The sequence below is a fragment of the Coregonus clupeaformis genome, chromosome 15 (genome assembly GCF_020615455.1).
Source record: "Coregonus clupeaformis isolate EN_2021a chromosome 15, ASM2061545v1, whole genome shotgun sequence".
In the NCBI taxonomy this organism is placed as follows: domain Eukaryota; kingdom Metazoa; phylum Chordata; class Actinopteri; order Salmoniformes; family Salmonidae; genus Coregonus; species Coregonus clupeaformis.
Genome location: NC_059206.1, coordinates 15,164,223 through 15,178,775, shown reverse-complemented (window position 1 = coordinate 15,178,775; position 14,553 = coordinate 15,164,223). Strand labels below are relative to the sequence as shown.

The 14,553-nt window shown below is 43.0% G+C and overlaps 1 protein-coding gene across 1 annotated transcript; it reads left to right on the top strand.

The window, feature by feature from the left end:
• The first annotated feature begins 741 nt into the window (after positions 1 to 741).
• Positions 742 to 10,327, top strand: LOC121548347 (ankyrin repeat and SOCS box protein 7). The gene is made up of 6 exons (XM_041859793.2): positions 742 to 1,034; positions 1,964 to 2,068; positions 2,531 to 2,635; positions 2,753 to 2,906; positions 6,446 to 7,051; positions 9,444 to 10,327. Exons 3-6 carry the CDS (start codon positions 2,549 to 2,551, stop codon positions 9,581 to 9,583), a joined length of 987 nt encoding a protein of 328 aa, XP_041715727.1. The 5' UTR covers positions 742 to 1,034; positions 1,964 to 2,068; positions 2,531 to 2,548; the 3' UTR covers positions 9,584 to 10,327.
• Positions 10,328 to 14,553: the final 4,226 nt, after the last annotated feature.

The following is a 14,553-nucleotide window of genomic DNA, read 5'->3' as shown; positions in this document are numbered from 1 at the left end:
GTTCCATTTGGGTTCTGAGAATATTCGGAGAACGTTAGGGGATCTCTGGACTGGCCCTGATGCTGAGAATCACTACTGGCATCTGGAGTCAGTTCACATACACAAGTGAACATGGAGGATGCCAACTCATGGCTACTCATTTTGCTGGGTGATGTTCTCGACAATAAACTTCTGTAAGCATCATTTAGGACATGAAAGTGGTCATTCATTTTGACGCAGCGTTTGGGTTTTCAATGATCACGAGGGTCTTGGCAGTGGTCAACCTGAAAAAAGAAAAATGTGCACCTAGTTTGTCGGATTTTCATTCGATTTCTGCCACGCGAACCATGTTGCGTGCATAAAATAAATTGCAATGATTGTATTATACATGTTTTCTGTACACTTTTGAATAACACAACACTGAATATTAACATTTAATGCCGACCACGATTATTTTACCTTTTGAAAAAGAAGCATTCTTCGACTTCCGATCATTGCGACCTACCAGCTCGAAAATAAATGTTATATCTGTTCCTGTTTGGTTTGCGTTGCATGCTGTGAGTTGTAGTGCGATTTATAATTTACAGTTAAATCACTTTAAATGTAGTCGCACACCCTAACGTTTATGGACTGAAAATGATCAATTTAGTATATATTGTATTTAAAATATACATGGGTCATTTTCTTTAAAAACATTAATCTCTTGATTTTAAATTCTGGCTGTGTTGTGTACGGACAGTGCATCACGTGACTGAACACGGAAGTACAGCGTGCGATAACATTTAGGAGACGATTGGAAAGGAGTTCACTCATTCCATTGTGTCAACAACGAGAATAATTATAGCCATACAAACCGTTGGCCTATTTTGTTTGATATCGATCTAAACATACGACATATTGAAGGTTTGCAGAGGCAACTGGAGGCTTGCAGCAGGATGCTGATTTGACAGCTCAAATTCGTCGCTTCTGGTGCCTGATTGGCTAAAAGAATCCCGTTGAAATTGGGGTCGCATCGGTGGAGGATGGCTAGCAAGCCTGCTAGCTTCGTATTTTAAGTAAGAATCATGCATTCATTTATCAAAGCTAGCTAACACTTATCTTGTGTAGTTGAAGTATGGTTGCCTTCTCGAGTCGTGCACATGTTCACATAGCTATTGAATTGTTACAATTGTTTTAAAACTCTGAAATCCAATGCAGTTCTAGTAGCTTGAAAACTGGGTAACGATTTAGGCTAATTGCTAGCCAGATGCCTAACCAGCAGTAGTTAATCGATTAATTTCTTCCTTAAAGGGGAATTGTTTATATATAGCAATTTATATCAGCACAATGTATCGTAGTATCCTGCCATAGTTTGTGGGCATATAGATATATCATTAAAATAAGTCCAAAAGGAGTGGAACAAGTTGGGGTCGCAGTGCTAGCTAGCTAACGTTAGCTAACTAGCTAACATTCCATTGTTTGAGCGCTTAGTTAGCTAACTATTAGCTGGCCGGTGGCTACTTAGCTCGATAAGTTGGTGTGAATTATTTTGACTTCAACTTTGTCTAAAATGCATGGAGTCTAGTCTAGCTTTAAATAACACCGATATAGCTATACCATTGCCCTAATTTGGATGACAAAAGGCACTAGCCGAACTTCCATTCAGGTAGCTATCTAACGGTTAGCCAGTAAGCTAGCTAACCACTAATAGCTAGCTTTTGTTTGAATCGTATTTTAAGTGATTAGCCTACCAGCTTGCTTGTTTTTACATTCAACATTGTTATCTAGTTAGCTAAATAGCTATTATACCGCCATCCCATTTGGATAGAAGCTAGCTGCAGGTATAGCTAACATTACGTTTATGTAAAATGTTTAGCTATTCCCATTTCTCAGTTACTGTCATAATGGTATGACTGTGCAAATACAGTATGTTTTTTAATGTCTTCTAGTTGATAATATAAACTGATGTATTTTGAATGCTCATGAAATTTTTTGTTTTTTTCAGGGTCAGTGCTAGCCATTTGAGCGGAGTTCATATCTGTCTGTTCTACTGTTGCGCAAGAGAGACACATGAAAATTGGCTTAACTACATAATCAAGCTTGACAAAAGGTGAAAATCTCCTGCTGCTCAGTATGAAATACCATGTCGTCCATAAAGTATACAAGGGTTCTGCACACCTAGAAGTGGTGCTGCAGTGGTCACCAACCCTGGTTCCTGCCAAGCATGAAATAGCCTACCTGTTTCAACTGATCACCGGAGCTGGTGACCACTGTGCAATAGAGCAGTGGGGACCCCCAGTTGTCTTACAGATTTCCTCTATTCCACCCTAGCACCCCTCAAGCCCTTGCTTAGTTGAATCAGATGTGCTAGTACTAGAATGTGCAACGGCTGTTGGTCCCAGAGGAACAGATGGATTTAGAAAACCTACTCATGCATAGTCGGCTTATTTATACCAATAACAAAAATGTATCCATCACGATGTACTGTTATCAAAACGTAGGCCTAGCTATTTTTCACTAATAACCAAAATGAAGTGATGCAGCTTACGCGTTTACTGTCTCGACTCTCCAGACAAAGGACTAGGTGTGGATGACCCCTCCCCTTACGAGATGTAACAGGATGCTGAACCATCACTGTAGAAGGAACCCCGAGCTTCAAGAGGAGCTGCAGATACAGGCAAAGACACTTAATACCAAGACTGTCTACTCCACCGTTAGCATTTCCCACTGGTAAACGACTGCTTATGCTAGAGATGAATGCTAATGCTCTTGGTTTGTACTGTCTTTGCTCCAGGCTGCAGTGGCAGCGGGGGATGTGTACACCGTCAGGAAGATGCTGGAGCAAGGCTACTCTCCCAAGATCCGTGATGCCAACGGGTGGACCCTGCTCCACTTCTCCGCTGCCAAGGGGAAGGAGAGATGTGTCCGGGTCTTCCTGGAACACGGAGGTGAATTCAAGGGCCTGGTGTTAGGGGGAAAAGGGGGTCTATTCAGTCTGTATCTGTTGTCCACAGGAGGTTGGGCGCACCTTAATTGGGGAGGACGGGCTCCTGGTAATGGGTGGAGCTGAATCAGTGGAATGGCATCAAACACATGGTTTCCATGGTTTTCATATGTTTGATACCATTCCGTTTGCTCCGTTCCAGCCATTTTTATTATGACGGCCAAGTGTTAGTAGAGATACAGTGAGGGGAAAAAAGTATTTGATCCCCTGCTGATTTTGTATGTTTGCCCACTGACAAAGACATGATCAGTCTATAATTTTAATGGTAGGTTTATTTGAACAGTGAGAGACAGAATAACAACAAAATAATCCAGAAAAACGCATGTCAAAAATGTTATAAATTGATTTGCATTTTAATGAGGGAAATAAGTATTTGACCCCTCTGCAAAACATGACTTAGTACTTGTTGGCAATCACAGAGGTCAGATGTTTCTTGTAGTTGGCCACCAGGTTTGCACACATCTCAGGAGGGATTTTGTCCCACTCCTCTTTGCAGATCTTCTCCAAGTCATCAAGGTTTCGAGCCTGACGTTTGGCAACTCGAACCTTCAGCTCCCTCCACAGATTTTCTATGGGATTAAGGTCTGGAGACTGGCTAGGCCACTCCAGGACCTTCATGTGCTTCTTCTTGAGCCACTCCTTTGTTGCCTTGGCCGTGTGTTTTGGGTCATTGTCATGCTGGAATACCCATCCACGACCCATTTTCAATGCCCTGGCTGAGGGAAGGGGGTTCTCACCCAAGATTTGACGGTACATGGCGCCGTCCGTCGTCCCTTTGATGTGGTGAAGTTGTCCTGTCCCCTTAGCAGAAAAACACCCCCAAAGCGTAATGTTTCCACCTCCATGTTTGACGGTGGGGATGGTGTTCTTGGGGTCATAGGCAGCATTCCTCCTCCTCCAAACATGGCGAGTTGAGTTGATGCCAAAGAGCTCGATTTTGGTCTCATCTGACCACAACACTTTCACCCAGTTCTCCTCTGAATCATTCAGATGTTCATTGGCAAACTTCAGACGGGCCTGTATATGTGCTTTCTTGAGCAGGGGGACCTTGCGGGTGCTGCAGGATTTCAGTTCCTTCACGGCGTAGTGTGTTACCAATTGTTTTCTTGGTGACTATGGTCCCAGCTGCCTTGGGATCATTGACAAGATCCTCCTGTGTAGTTCTGTGCTGATTCCTCACCGTTCTCATGGTCATTTCAACTCCACGAGGTGAGACCTTGCATGGAGCCCCAGGCCGAAGGAGATTGACAGATCTTTTTTGTTTCTTCCATTTGCAAATAATCGCACCAACTGTTTTCACCTTCTCACCAAGCTGCTTGGCGATGGTCTTGTAGCCCATTCCAGCCTTGTGTAGGTCTACAATCTTGTCCCTGACATCCTTGGAGAGCTCTTTAGTCTTGGCCATGGTGGAGAGTTTGGAATCTGATTGATTGTTTCTGTGGACAGGTGTATTTTATACAGGTAACAAACTGAGATCAGGAGCACATTAAAATGCAAATCAATTTATAACATTTTTGACATGCGTTTTTCTGGATTTTGTTGTTGTTATTCTGTCTCACTGTTCAAATAAACCTACCATTAAAATTATAGACTGATCATTTCTTTGTCAGTGGGCAAACGTACAAAATCAGCAGGGGATCAAATACTTTTTTCCCTCACTGTAGGTGCTAGGGAAACACCATGTCTGAACAGATTCATGAAGAAACACTGGCTCATTCTCTATTAATATCTCCTTGTTTGATTCGATGGTGTTCCAGGCTTCTATGCACATTTAGCCTGGTGACAAGGTCTGTGAAAGGTCCCCTGTCAGAATCCATGTTCACAAAGAAAAGGAGACTAGCGGAGGAAATGGTTGTGACACAGCAAGGGTCTGCCATATGATACTATCTACATGCATCCATTCAGGGGTTTATATCACTAATCTACTCACATATTTGTTTAGAATGATAATCCTTTCACATGTGCTGTTTGTTTGAGATATATTTCATGTTGGTGCACCATGACAGTGCAACCTGAATCAAACTCACCCCCCCTTGAATTGTTGGCCTGTAGATGGCAATATATCACCAGTCTGGGAATGGCAGCAGTCAGTCTTCTCCACAGCTTCACTCCCAGGTCATTCTAACATGGTATAGGCTGTAGGATGAAGTTGCCCCTAGACGCTGATCTTGGGTATTTTTTACATTTCCCCCACTAATGGTTAAGGTTAGGATTGGGGGGAGGAGAAGCTGATCCTAGATCTGTACCTAGGGGAAACTTTACCCTAAAGCAGTCTGACAGTATGCTTCTGAGCAGAGTGAAAATAATGTTCATTTAATGAGATTATGATGGAATAGTGTTGCAATTAATTAATTGTTTTAATATTTTGCTATTAAAATGTGTACAGATTTGGATTCCAAATGATGTAGTTGCAGTGATGCGTTAAGTCCAGAGGGCGCTGTAGACCAAGTCTCTCAAACTGTTTTTCTTTGAAGAGCTCATTAAACAAGTTGGGGGTTTATTTTGTATTATGCGCTGAAAAATCGAGACCGTTGAAATGTATGCATAACCAACAGTGAGAGTATGTTGTTACCCTTGACTTAATTGTCTAAAATAATTTAACGATACTGTGAAAATAATATTTTTGCTGGTCAGTCATATAGCCTACCTAATGGATGCATGTTGGATAAGAGGGGAGCCAGCCATTTTTAACAAGGCTGTTGAATGGAAAATTCCCCTCTGGATTTAGCCTAGGCCCTAGCAGACAGTGAGGCGGTCATTACCAGCACTCTCGGCATTGGCTAATTGAAATAGCAGGACTTTAACCCCTGACCCCGCTTTCACACTTTAATGTCTCACTGATGCTAATTGTTCTAATGCACCAGCATCTGCCGGCCCACTCTTTCCTTTCACACCACAGCAGGCTTTAAAGTGGCAATTGGCAGTTGAAATAATAACACAGTGGTTCCCTGCCCCTGTTTTGGTAAAAAGCTGTGTGATGGGGCTGGAGAACTGTAACGACCTTCAAATTAATAGACAGAGCTATGGATGCAAGGACTGACCATCCATGATATTAAAATTATGGTTTAAACCATGTTTTGAGGCTATGTAGTGTTTGTTTACATTCACATTGTTTACAAACGTTGGAGTAAAACAAGGTTATATTTTGGGTTCTGATGGGGTAGGACAGTTGAACTAAGCTCATGGGGCATTTATACGTTTTTATATTCTACAGAAATCAATGGATACATATTTTATAAAATCAGAAATGGATGTAGTAACTGCAGATCGCCCCATTAATCTGCATTATGCTGCTGTCACGCAATCATCCATCCCTCTGTTTTTCTGTCTCTCTCACTTGCTCTTTCTTTGGATCTCTCTCGCTCTCTCAGCCTGTCTCTCTCTGAGTCTGTTTGATTGTTATTTGTTAGTGTCTTAACTAAATTGGTATTTTTCTGTTATAATAAAGAGCCTGTAAAGACTGTCCCCTGTCTATCTCCCCAGCTGACCCCACGGTAAAGGACTTCATTGGCGGCTTCACGGCGCTCCACTATGCCGCTATGCACGGCCGTGCGCGCATCGCCCGCCTCATGCTGGAGTCGGAATTCCGCAGCGACATCATCAATGCCAAGAGCAACGACGGCTGGACGCCGCTGCACGTGGCCGCCCACTACGGCCGCGACTCTTTCGTGCGGCTCCTCCTCGAGTTCCGCGCCGAGGTGGATCCCCTCAGTGACAAGGGCACCACGCCCCTCCAACTCGCCATCATCCGTGAGCGCTCGAGCTGCGTGCGGATCCTGCTAGACCACAGCGCCAACATCGACATTCAAAATGGCTTCCTGCTGCGCTACGCCGTCATCAAGGGGAATCATTCCTACTGTCGGATGTTCCTGCAGCGGGGTGCGGACACTAACCTGGGTCGCCTCGAGGACGGGCAGACCCCATTGCACCTGTCGGCGCTAAGAGACGACGTGCTGTGCGCCCAGATGCTCTACACGTACGGCGCCGACACCAACACGAGGAACTACGAGGGCCAGACTCCCGTGGCGGTGTCGGCGAGCATGTCGGGCATCAGCCGGCCCTGCCTGGACTTCCTACAGGAGGTCACCAGTAAGTCTGGGGCTACTGGGCTGTTAGTAGTACTAGGACCGTACCACTAGTGGATATAGACACTGCTTTTAATATCATCTCATGGCTTGACTGGGACTCAGCGTTTCCCCTAGATTGCTTTATCAGACAGGCAGAACAATGAGGCCCTAAAATTAACATCCAAAGTTGAGTTAAATATAATTGCCAATGTATCAATAACACTTAACATATTAGTTGTTGGTTGTCAAAAACATTTCTGCACATCAGACCAGTAAAGTATATGAGGACTTTCTATGAACCTGAAAAGAAACCTGGAGTCAAACAGGACGGGGCGATGGAAACGTTTCAATCCGCTACAAAAAGTGTTGGAGGGAAATTGTAAGTTGAGAGGAGAAAAATAACCTACAGAGACAGGGAGCGTTGCCATGGCTTTATAATGACCAGTGTTCTGTTGGGGGGGGGAGGGAGTGGCACGATGTTACCTGAAGCAGTAATGATTTTAGAGAGGCACAATGCCCTGCTGCATTCCTCTGTGTTTCTCACTGAACTTTGATATGGAGATATCAAAGAGCTCTCGGCTGCGTCCCAAATGGCACCCTATTCCCTATACTGTATATTCCCCATATGGTGCTGGTCAAAAGTAGTGCACTATGTAGCGAATAGGGTGGCCATTTGGGACGAAGACCTGCTCTGCTGTTTCAGACTGACAGCCATGTGAAGTCGGACCCCTCTATTCATTCAGACCGTAGCAAACGATCAGCCAGATCACATATCCCCCCTTATTGATTACACTGACTACCTCAGTGGATTAACTCATCTGCTGCAGCTAGGAGGGCCTTGTTGAAGGGAGGATGAATGGCACCCAGCTCTTATGAAGCTCATTGTATATTATGCCATAGATGTATCAGTGTTTCCCTTAGGTTGTTTCTCAGGTGGGTTGGGTGCGGAGCAGAGCGTCGGTCCCCCTAGCTACATCCAGGGCTGCCGCTGCCAACACTGAAATCTCAACTAGATAAATGTAGAGAGATGAAATGGTAACGAGAATGTATGTTAAAAGTTGAAATACAACCTAACGTGATTTCACACTTACCTTGGCTGAAGTTGGTTCACCAACACAGATATTTCACCTGTAGTCTATAAATGATTGTCTGCAAGCCTTTGGTTTTTATTTTGTCTTTTTAAAGGAGAACTGTGACTCATCTTCTGAATGATTTCTCTTTATTTAGACAGAATGTGGATGAAGGGGTAGCCTATAGTTGAAGAGGGGAGAAAGTGTGATGGTGTCTGGTCTCGGTAGACTGCAGCACTACCACCTGTCTGAGATTTTTAAACCAAACCTTTAGTTCAGTTTCAGCTGGAGCAAGGAAAGGACAGCTTAGTTCTGGTGACTAGAGACAGAGAGGACAGTATGGTTGTGGTGACTAGGGTGAGTGGGAGGAGGACAGTATGGTTGTGGTGACAGAGGGGGAGAGAGGAGGACAGCGTGGTTGTGGTGACAGTAGACGGGGAGAGAGGAGGACAGTATGGTTGTGGTGACAGTAGACGGGGAGAGAGGAGGACAGTATGGTTGTGGTGAGAGAGAGAGGAGGACAGCATGGTTGTGGTGACAGACGGCGAGAGGACAGCATGGTTGTGGTGAGAGAGAGAGAGAGAGAGGAGGACAGCATGGTTGTGGTGACAGTAGACAGGGAGAGGGGAGAGAGGAGGACAGCATGGTTGTGGTGACAGAGAGGAGGACAGCATGGTTGTGGTGACAGTAGACCGGGAGAGAGGAGGACAGCATGGTTGTGGTGAGAGAGAGAGGAGGACAGCATGGTTGTGGTGACAGTAGACAGGGAGAGAGGAGGACAGCATGGTTGTGGTGTGAGAGAGAGAGAGGAGGACAGCATGGTTGTGGTGACAGTAGACAGGGAGAGAGGAGGACAGTATGGTTGTGGTCCAGCCCTGCCCTGTGTATGTGTGAGAGAGACTCCTAAACATTTTAAAACTGGCAATAAGAGGGTGTTTGGCCTTGAGAGCTGCCTGATAATTTGGGAAATGTTTTTGAAAGGCTCATTGTTGTCCTATTTGAAGTGTGGAATAATCTAAAGTCACAGTGAAAGTGAGCTTACTCACCAGCTGCTTGTTTCAGTTTGATTCAGAGTCGAACGTCATGAATCAAAGTGAAACAAGCAAATTGACAACACTAGACATGCTTGTCTGATTCACCCTGACTCACCTGTAACAGCGTGACTCCCAGTCTTCTGTTCATCCTCAGTCTTTTCTGCAAGATTAGTTATCAAAACATTAGAACGCTGAACTTCAACCTTTTATTTCATACACACGATTGTAGAATGACCAATGCTTACTGTCCTTTTGTGCAAAATGACGATCCACTTTGATATTTTTAACAGATGTTTTTGTTTCTTTTCAGGACAACCCAGGACTTTGCAGGACATGTGTCGGATAAACATCCGGCATCGCATAGGCCTCCAGAGCTTGACGTTTCTGGAGGACCTGCCCATTGCCAAGGTCATGAAAGACTACCTAAAACACAAGTTTGACAATGTGTGATGACAATAGTTTTTTATATACCCCCCGAACCAGGCAGACGGACAACATCGTTCTCTCCTTTCATCAAAGACTATGCAAGCATTGTGCTACCTTCCGTTGTCTGACGCCTGGATGATGTGGCGGACCAGGTTTTTGTACAACCTCCAGAGGTCACTTTGTAACCTCAGTTAAACACGCGGTTGGATGGCAGAGACAGAGTATATTTCTCTCTCAACCGTGTTTCCACCGCGTTAGCAGCATTACACCTTTTGGATCAACAACTGAATTGGATGGACGGGGACAGGTGGCAATGTTTCAAGTAGGGCTTTCTTTCAATCATGATGAATGGTTGATGAAGTGGTGCGGTCCTAATACGTGTTGTGGAATAAAGCTTGTTTTGATAGAAATTATGTTACCCATAATGTATGTCCCGTGTCAGACTTCAGTCCACATTATGCCAATAATTTTTTGTGGATATTAAGTGTTCCTGTTTCCGTAGACGCCAATATTTTTTTGCTGTGGTAAATCTGGGGAAGATAAGAGAGCGAGAAAGGATTGTCAGACACATGTTTTCATTATTAAGAAGTTTAGAACTTCGTGGCCACAAATGGTGCAGAATGGGTCAATCTTGTGATACATTTCAAATAATCAAGTTATCAAAACCCCTTAATTATTCAAATATTACAAAAGCTCAGTGTTGAGTTACAGTGGGGGAAAAAAGGTATTTAGTCAGCCACCAATTGTGCAAGTTCTCCCACTTAAAAAGATGAGGCCTGTAATTTATCATAGGTACACGTCAACTATGACAGACAAAATGAGGAAAAATAATCCAGAAAATCTCATTGTAGGATTTTTTATGAATTTATTTGCAAATTATGGTGGAAAATAAGTATTTGGTCAATAACAAAAGTTTCTCAATACTTTTATATACCCTTTGTTGGCAATGACACAGGTCAAACGTTTTCTGTAAGTCTTCACAAGGTTTTCACACACTGTTGCTGGTATTTTGGCCCATTCCTCCATGCAGATCTCCTCTAGAGCAGTGATGTTTTGGGGCTGTCGCTGGGCAACACGGACTTTCAACTCCCTCCAAAGATTTTCTATGGGGTTGAGATCTGGAGACTGGCTAGGCCACTCCAGGACCTTGAAATGCTTCTTACGAAGCCACTCCTTCGTTGCCCGGGCGGTGTGTTTGGGATCATTGTCATGCTGAAAGACCCAGCCACGTTTCATCTTCAATGCCCTTGCTGATGGAAGGAGGTTTTCACTCAAGATCTCACGATACATGGGCCCCATTCATTCTTTCCTTTACACGGATCAGTCGTCCTGGTCCCTTTGCAGAAAAACAGCCCCAAAGCATGATGTTTCCACCCCCATGCTTCACAGTAGGTATGGTGTTCTTTGGATGCAACTCAGCATTCTTTGTCCTCCAAACACGACGAGTTGAGTTTTTACCAAAAAGTTATATTTTGGTTTCATCTGACCATATGACATTCTCCCAATCCTCTTCTGTATCATCCAAATGCACTCTAGCAAACTTCAGACGGGCCTGGACATGTACTGGCTTAAGCAGGGGGACACGTCTGGCACTGCAGGATTTGAGTCCCTGGCGGCGTAGTGTGTTACTGATGGTAGGCTTTGTTACTTTGGTCCCAGCTCTCTGCAGGTCATTCACTAGGTCCCCCCCGTGTGGTTCTGGGATTTTTGCTCACCGTTCTTGTAATCATTTTGACCCCACGGGGTGAGATCTTGCGTGGAGCCCCAGATCGAGGGAGATTATCAGTGGTCTTGTATGTCTTCCATTTCCTAATAATTGCTCCCACAGTTGATTTCTTCAAACCAAGCTGCTTACCTATTGCAGATTCAGTCTTCCCAGCCTGGTGCAGGTCTACAATTTTGTTTCTGGTGTCCTTTTGACAGCTCTTTGGTCTTGGCCATAGTGGAGTTTGTCTGAGTTTGTGGACAGGTGTCTTTTATACTGATAACAAGTTCAAACAGGTGCCATTAATACAGGTAACGAGTGGAGGACAGAGGAGCCTCTTAAAGAAGAAGTTACAGGTCTGTGAGAGCCAGAAATCTTGCTTGTTTGTAGGTGACCAAATACTTATTTTCCACCATAATTTGCAAATAAATTCATTAAAAATCCTACAATGTGATTTTCTGGAGAAAATTTTTTCTCAATTTGTCTGTCATAGTTGACGTGTACCTATGATGAAAATTACAGGCCTCTCATCTTTTTAAGTGGGAGAACTTGCACAATTGGTGGCTGACTAAATACTTTTTTCCCCCACTGTACCTCAAGCTTGAGTTGGCTAAAGTAGACCAGTTTGAATTGATTGATTTTAAAGGATTTACAAGTGAGTGATACCGAGGAAGGTTTTCAGTTGAGGAAAGGCCTGAGTTTTCCACATTTACAATAGGTGTTCACAAGATGAGTCATCCAGCATAGCTCAGTGAAGTCTGTCTGCATTGGTTACCATGTACAGAAATGCACATAATCATAAAAACAACTAATGTAAATAATTATATGTACAGCAGATATTTTTCTAGAATTATTTAAGCAATGATCACCTGTATTCTTAATGTATTTGGAATTTGTTGGACGGTATTGTGTGCTGTTGATGTGACCCATGTATTGTTTTTCTATGTGTATGCGTGTCTTTTAAGAGTTTTTTTTTAAAGACACGCACGTGTATTTTAACTAAATATTTAGTTAAAATACATTCTGATTAATTATTTTAATTTTGTGGGAGACGGAAAAGGTGTTGGGTTAAGAATAAAATAAGTGAATTTGTGTTTAAATGTCAATGCCCCTGTGTTTTAAATCATATTTGTTCACATTTGTGTGAATTTAAGGTAAATCCAGATTATTTTTTTATTTGACACATTGTCACTGATACTAATGAATGGTGTTTACATAGATTTTTGCATGATTTCAATGACTGTATTATTTGCGTAGTTTTTGCCTCAACATTTCAAACTGCTATGATGTCTGCGTTTGTAAGTCTGAACAGACAAAGAGATGGTAGATGTCTTCCTCTCACTGATGCAATGTTTTGTTTAATTTGCATCTGCCCTGTGGTCAAATGGCAGTACTCTGCTCTCTACCTTAGATTTTATTTAGATTTTAATATAAGCGCTGACTTTTCTAATTTGCTTTGAATACTTTTAGACGGCACATTATTCAATTGCAGATACTTTAAAACGGGGTCCAGCAACAGGCGGCATCAGGATTTTAGTTTTTGCTCAAAGACAAATCACTAGGAATGAAGCTAAAAACTAATTTCATTTAGGAAATCTGTTCAAATATTCCCCCAAATAAATAATGATCGTGTCTCAATGTAATCAAGTTATGAAATTGTTATTTTCAAGTACGATGTATTTTTGGGATTAGTTGTGGTCAATTTACAGTGTACAAAATATTATAGTTATGTTCTGGCCCTGCGAACATCCGCTCCGATAAAAATCAGCCCGTGGCTTAATTGAGTTACCTACCCCTACCTTAAAACCAAATGTTAGACATTTTGAAATGCAGGTTGATCGTCCATTCTTAGTTAATGAAAGGAGTTATTTGAATAACACCGCTTACCATTGATCTGCATCATAGATATGGACAGGTGTTTTTCTGACCCTCTGCCTGACAAGGAAAAACCATGGGCTAGGGTTTATTAATTAAGCCGATTCTGTTGTGAAATGCGGAGGGAACAAGCTGAATTTGTCCAATAGAAACTCTGGTTTTATCTGTTTGGACTAATGATTACGCCCCTGGTGTTGTAGCCAATAACTAGGGCCCCAAGTTTTTCCTGGCCAGGTCATGTAGTCAGGAAAATCTCTTGGCCCAAATCACAGAATATAAGCCGACAAGAGTTTGTTTTTAGTTCTGTCACTAGTTCATCCCACAACCACACTCCAGTTGCATTTCCTGTGGTTTAATGTCCTCTGTCTGATTTAGGAGACAATACCATTTTGTATGACGGACTGTTTATATATAGTGAGCAGCGAGTTATGTGATTCACAGCGTATCCTGGGTCTTGTTCATTAGGGCATGCAATGGAAAGCTTTTAAAAATGATTTCTGACAGAAACCAAAAATGTGCGTTTCTTATTGGACAAGTCCAAGTAGTCCCTCCTCGTTTGAGTTCATTTTCTTCAGTTTGGTGCGTAATGAACACCACCCTGCATTGTGTGCCTCCACAAGCCTCAGGAGGGTTTTCAATAGACTGGGTCTTTACAGTCAGGGAACAGTTCATACATGTGTTGGTTGGGAGTAGGGTGTAGTTGTCACTGATCTTGGGTCAGTTTTACATCTCCCCCAGTAATGGTTAAGGTTAGGATTGGAGGAGGGGAAGCTGATCCTAGATCTGTACTTAGGGGAAACATCACCCCAGAGCAATATGTTGCAGGGCTAGAAGTTTTACCTGGACAATGGGATCTGACAGGAAGATACCCAAGGCCCCTGAGTTCTTCCCAGCCAGGTTACATGGTCTATGGCCCTCAAACTCAACTCTGGACCTTGAAGCCAGTTCCACTGCTTTTTATCCATTGTTCCCCTCTAATCAGGGACTGATTTAGACCTGGGACACCAGGTGGGTGCAATTAATTATCAGGTAGAACAGAAAACCAGCAGGCTCCAGACCTCGTAGGGTCAGAGTTGAATACCCAGGTCTATGGAACCTGACCAGGAAGATACCTAATGCCCCGAGTTCTTCCCAGTCAGGATAAACTACTGGTCCCGCTTATGTAGCTCTCTAATGGATATGTCTTCCACAACATCAACTACTGAATGTACATAATATGCAGATTTATAAATGTAAAAATGTGAATAAACAAACGTCATAATATTATCCTTGTTGCGTTGTGTCCGAAATGGGAGTGAGACCGCTGATAGTAAATTAATTGATAGACTGGTTTTGTAATTGGGAAATATCACTGATGATATTGTTTTTTATCTTTGGGCTCTGTGAAAAAGGAACACATTTTACAGATGCCAGA

Bases quoted from the DNA above. Each gene is read 5' to 3' on its own strand.
- LOC121548347 (XM_041859793.2), top strand. From the start codon at position 2,549: ATGACCCCTCCCCTTACGAGATGTAACAGGATGCTGAACCATCACTGT. The intron at 2,636-2,752 runs GCAAAGACACTT...TCTTTGCTCCAG, and splicing joins AAGAGGAGCTGCAGATACAG to GCTGCAGTGGCAGCGGGGGA. The intron at 7,052-9,443 runs GTAAGTCTGGGG...GTTTCTTTTCAG, and splicing joins CTTCCTACAGGAGGTCACCA to GACAACCCAGGACTTTGCAG.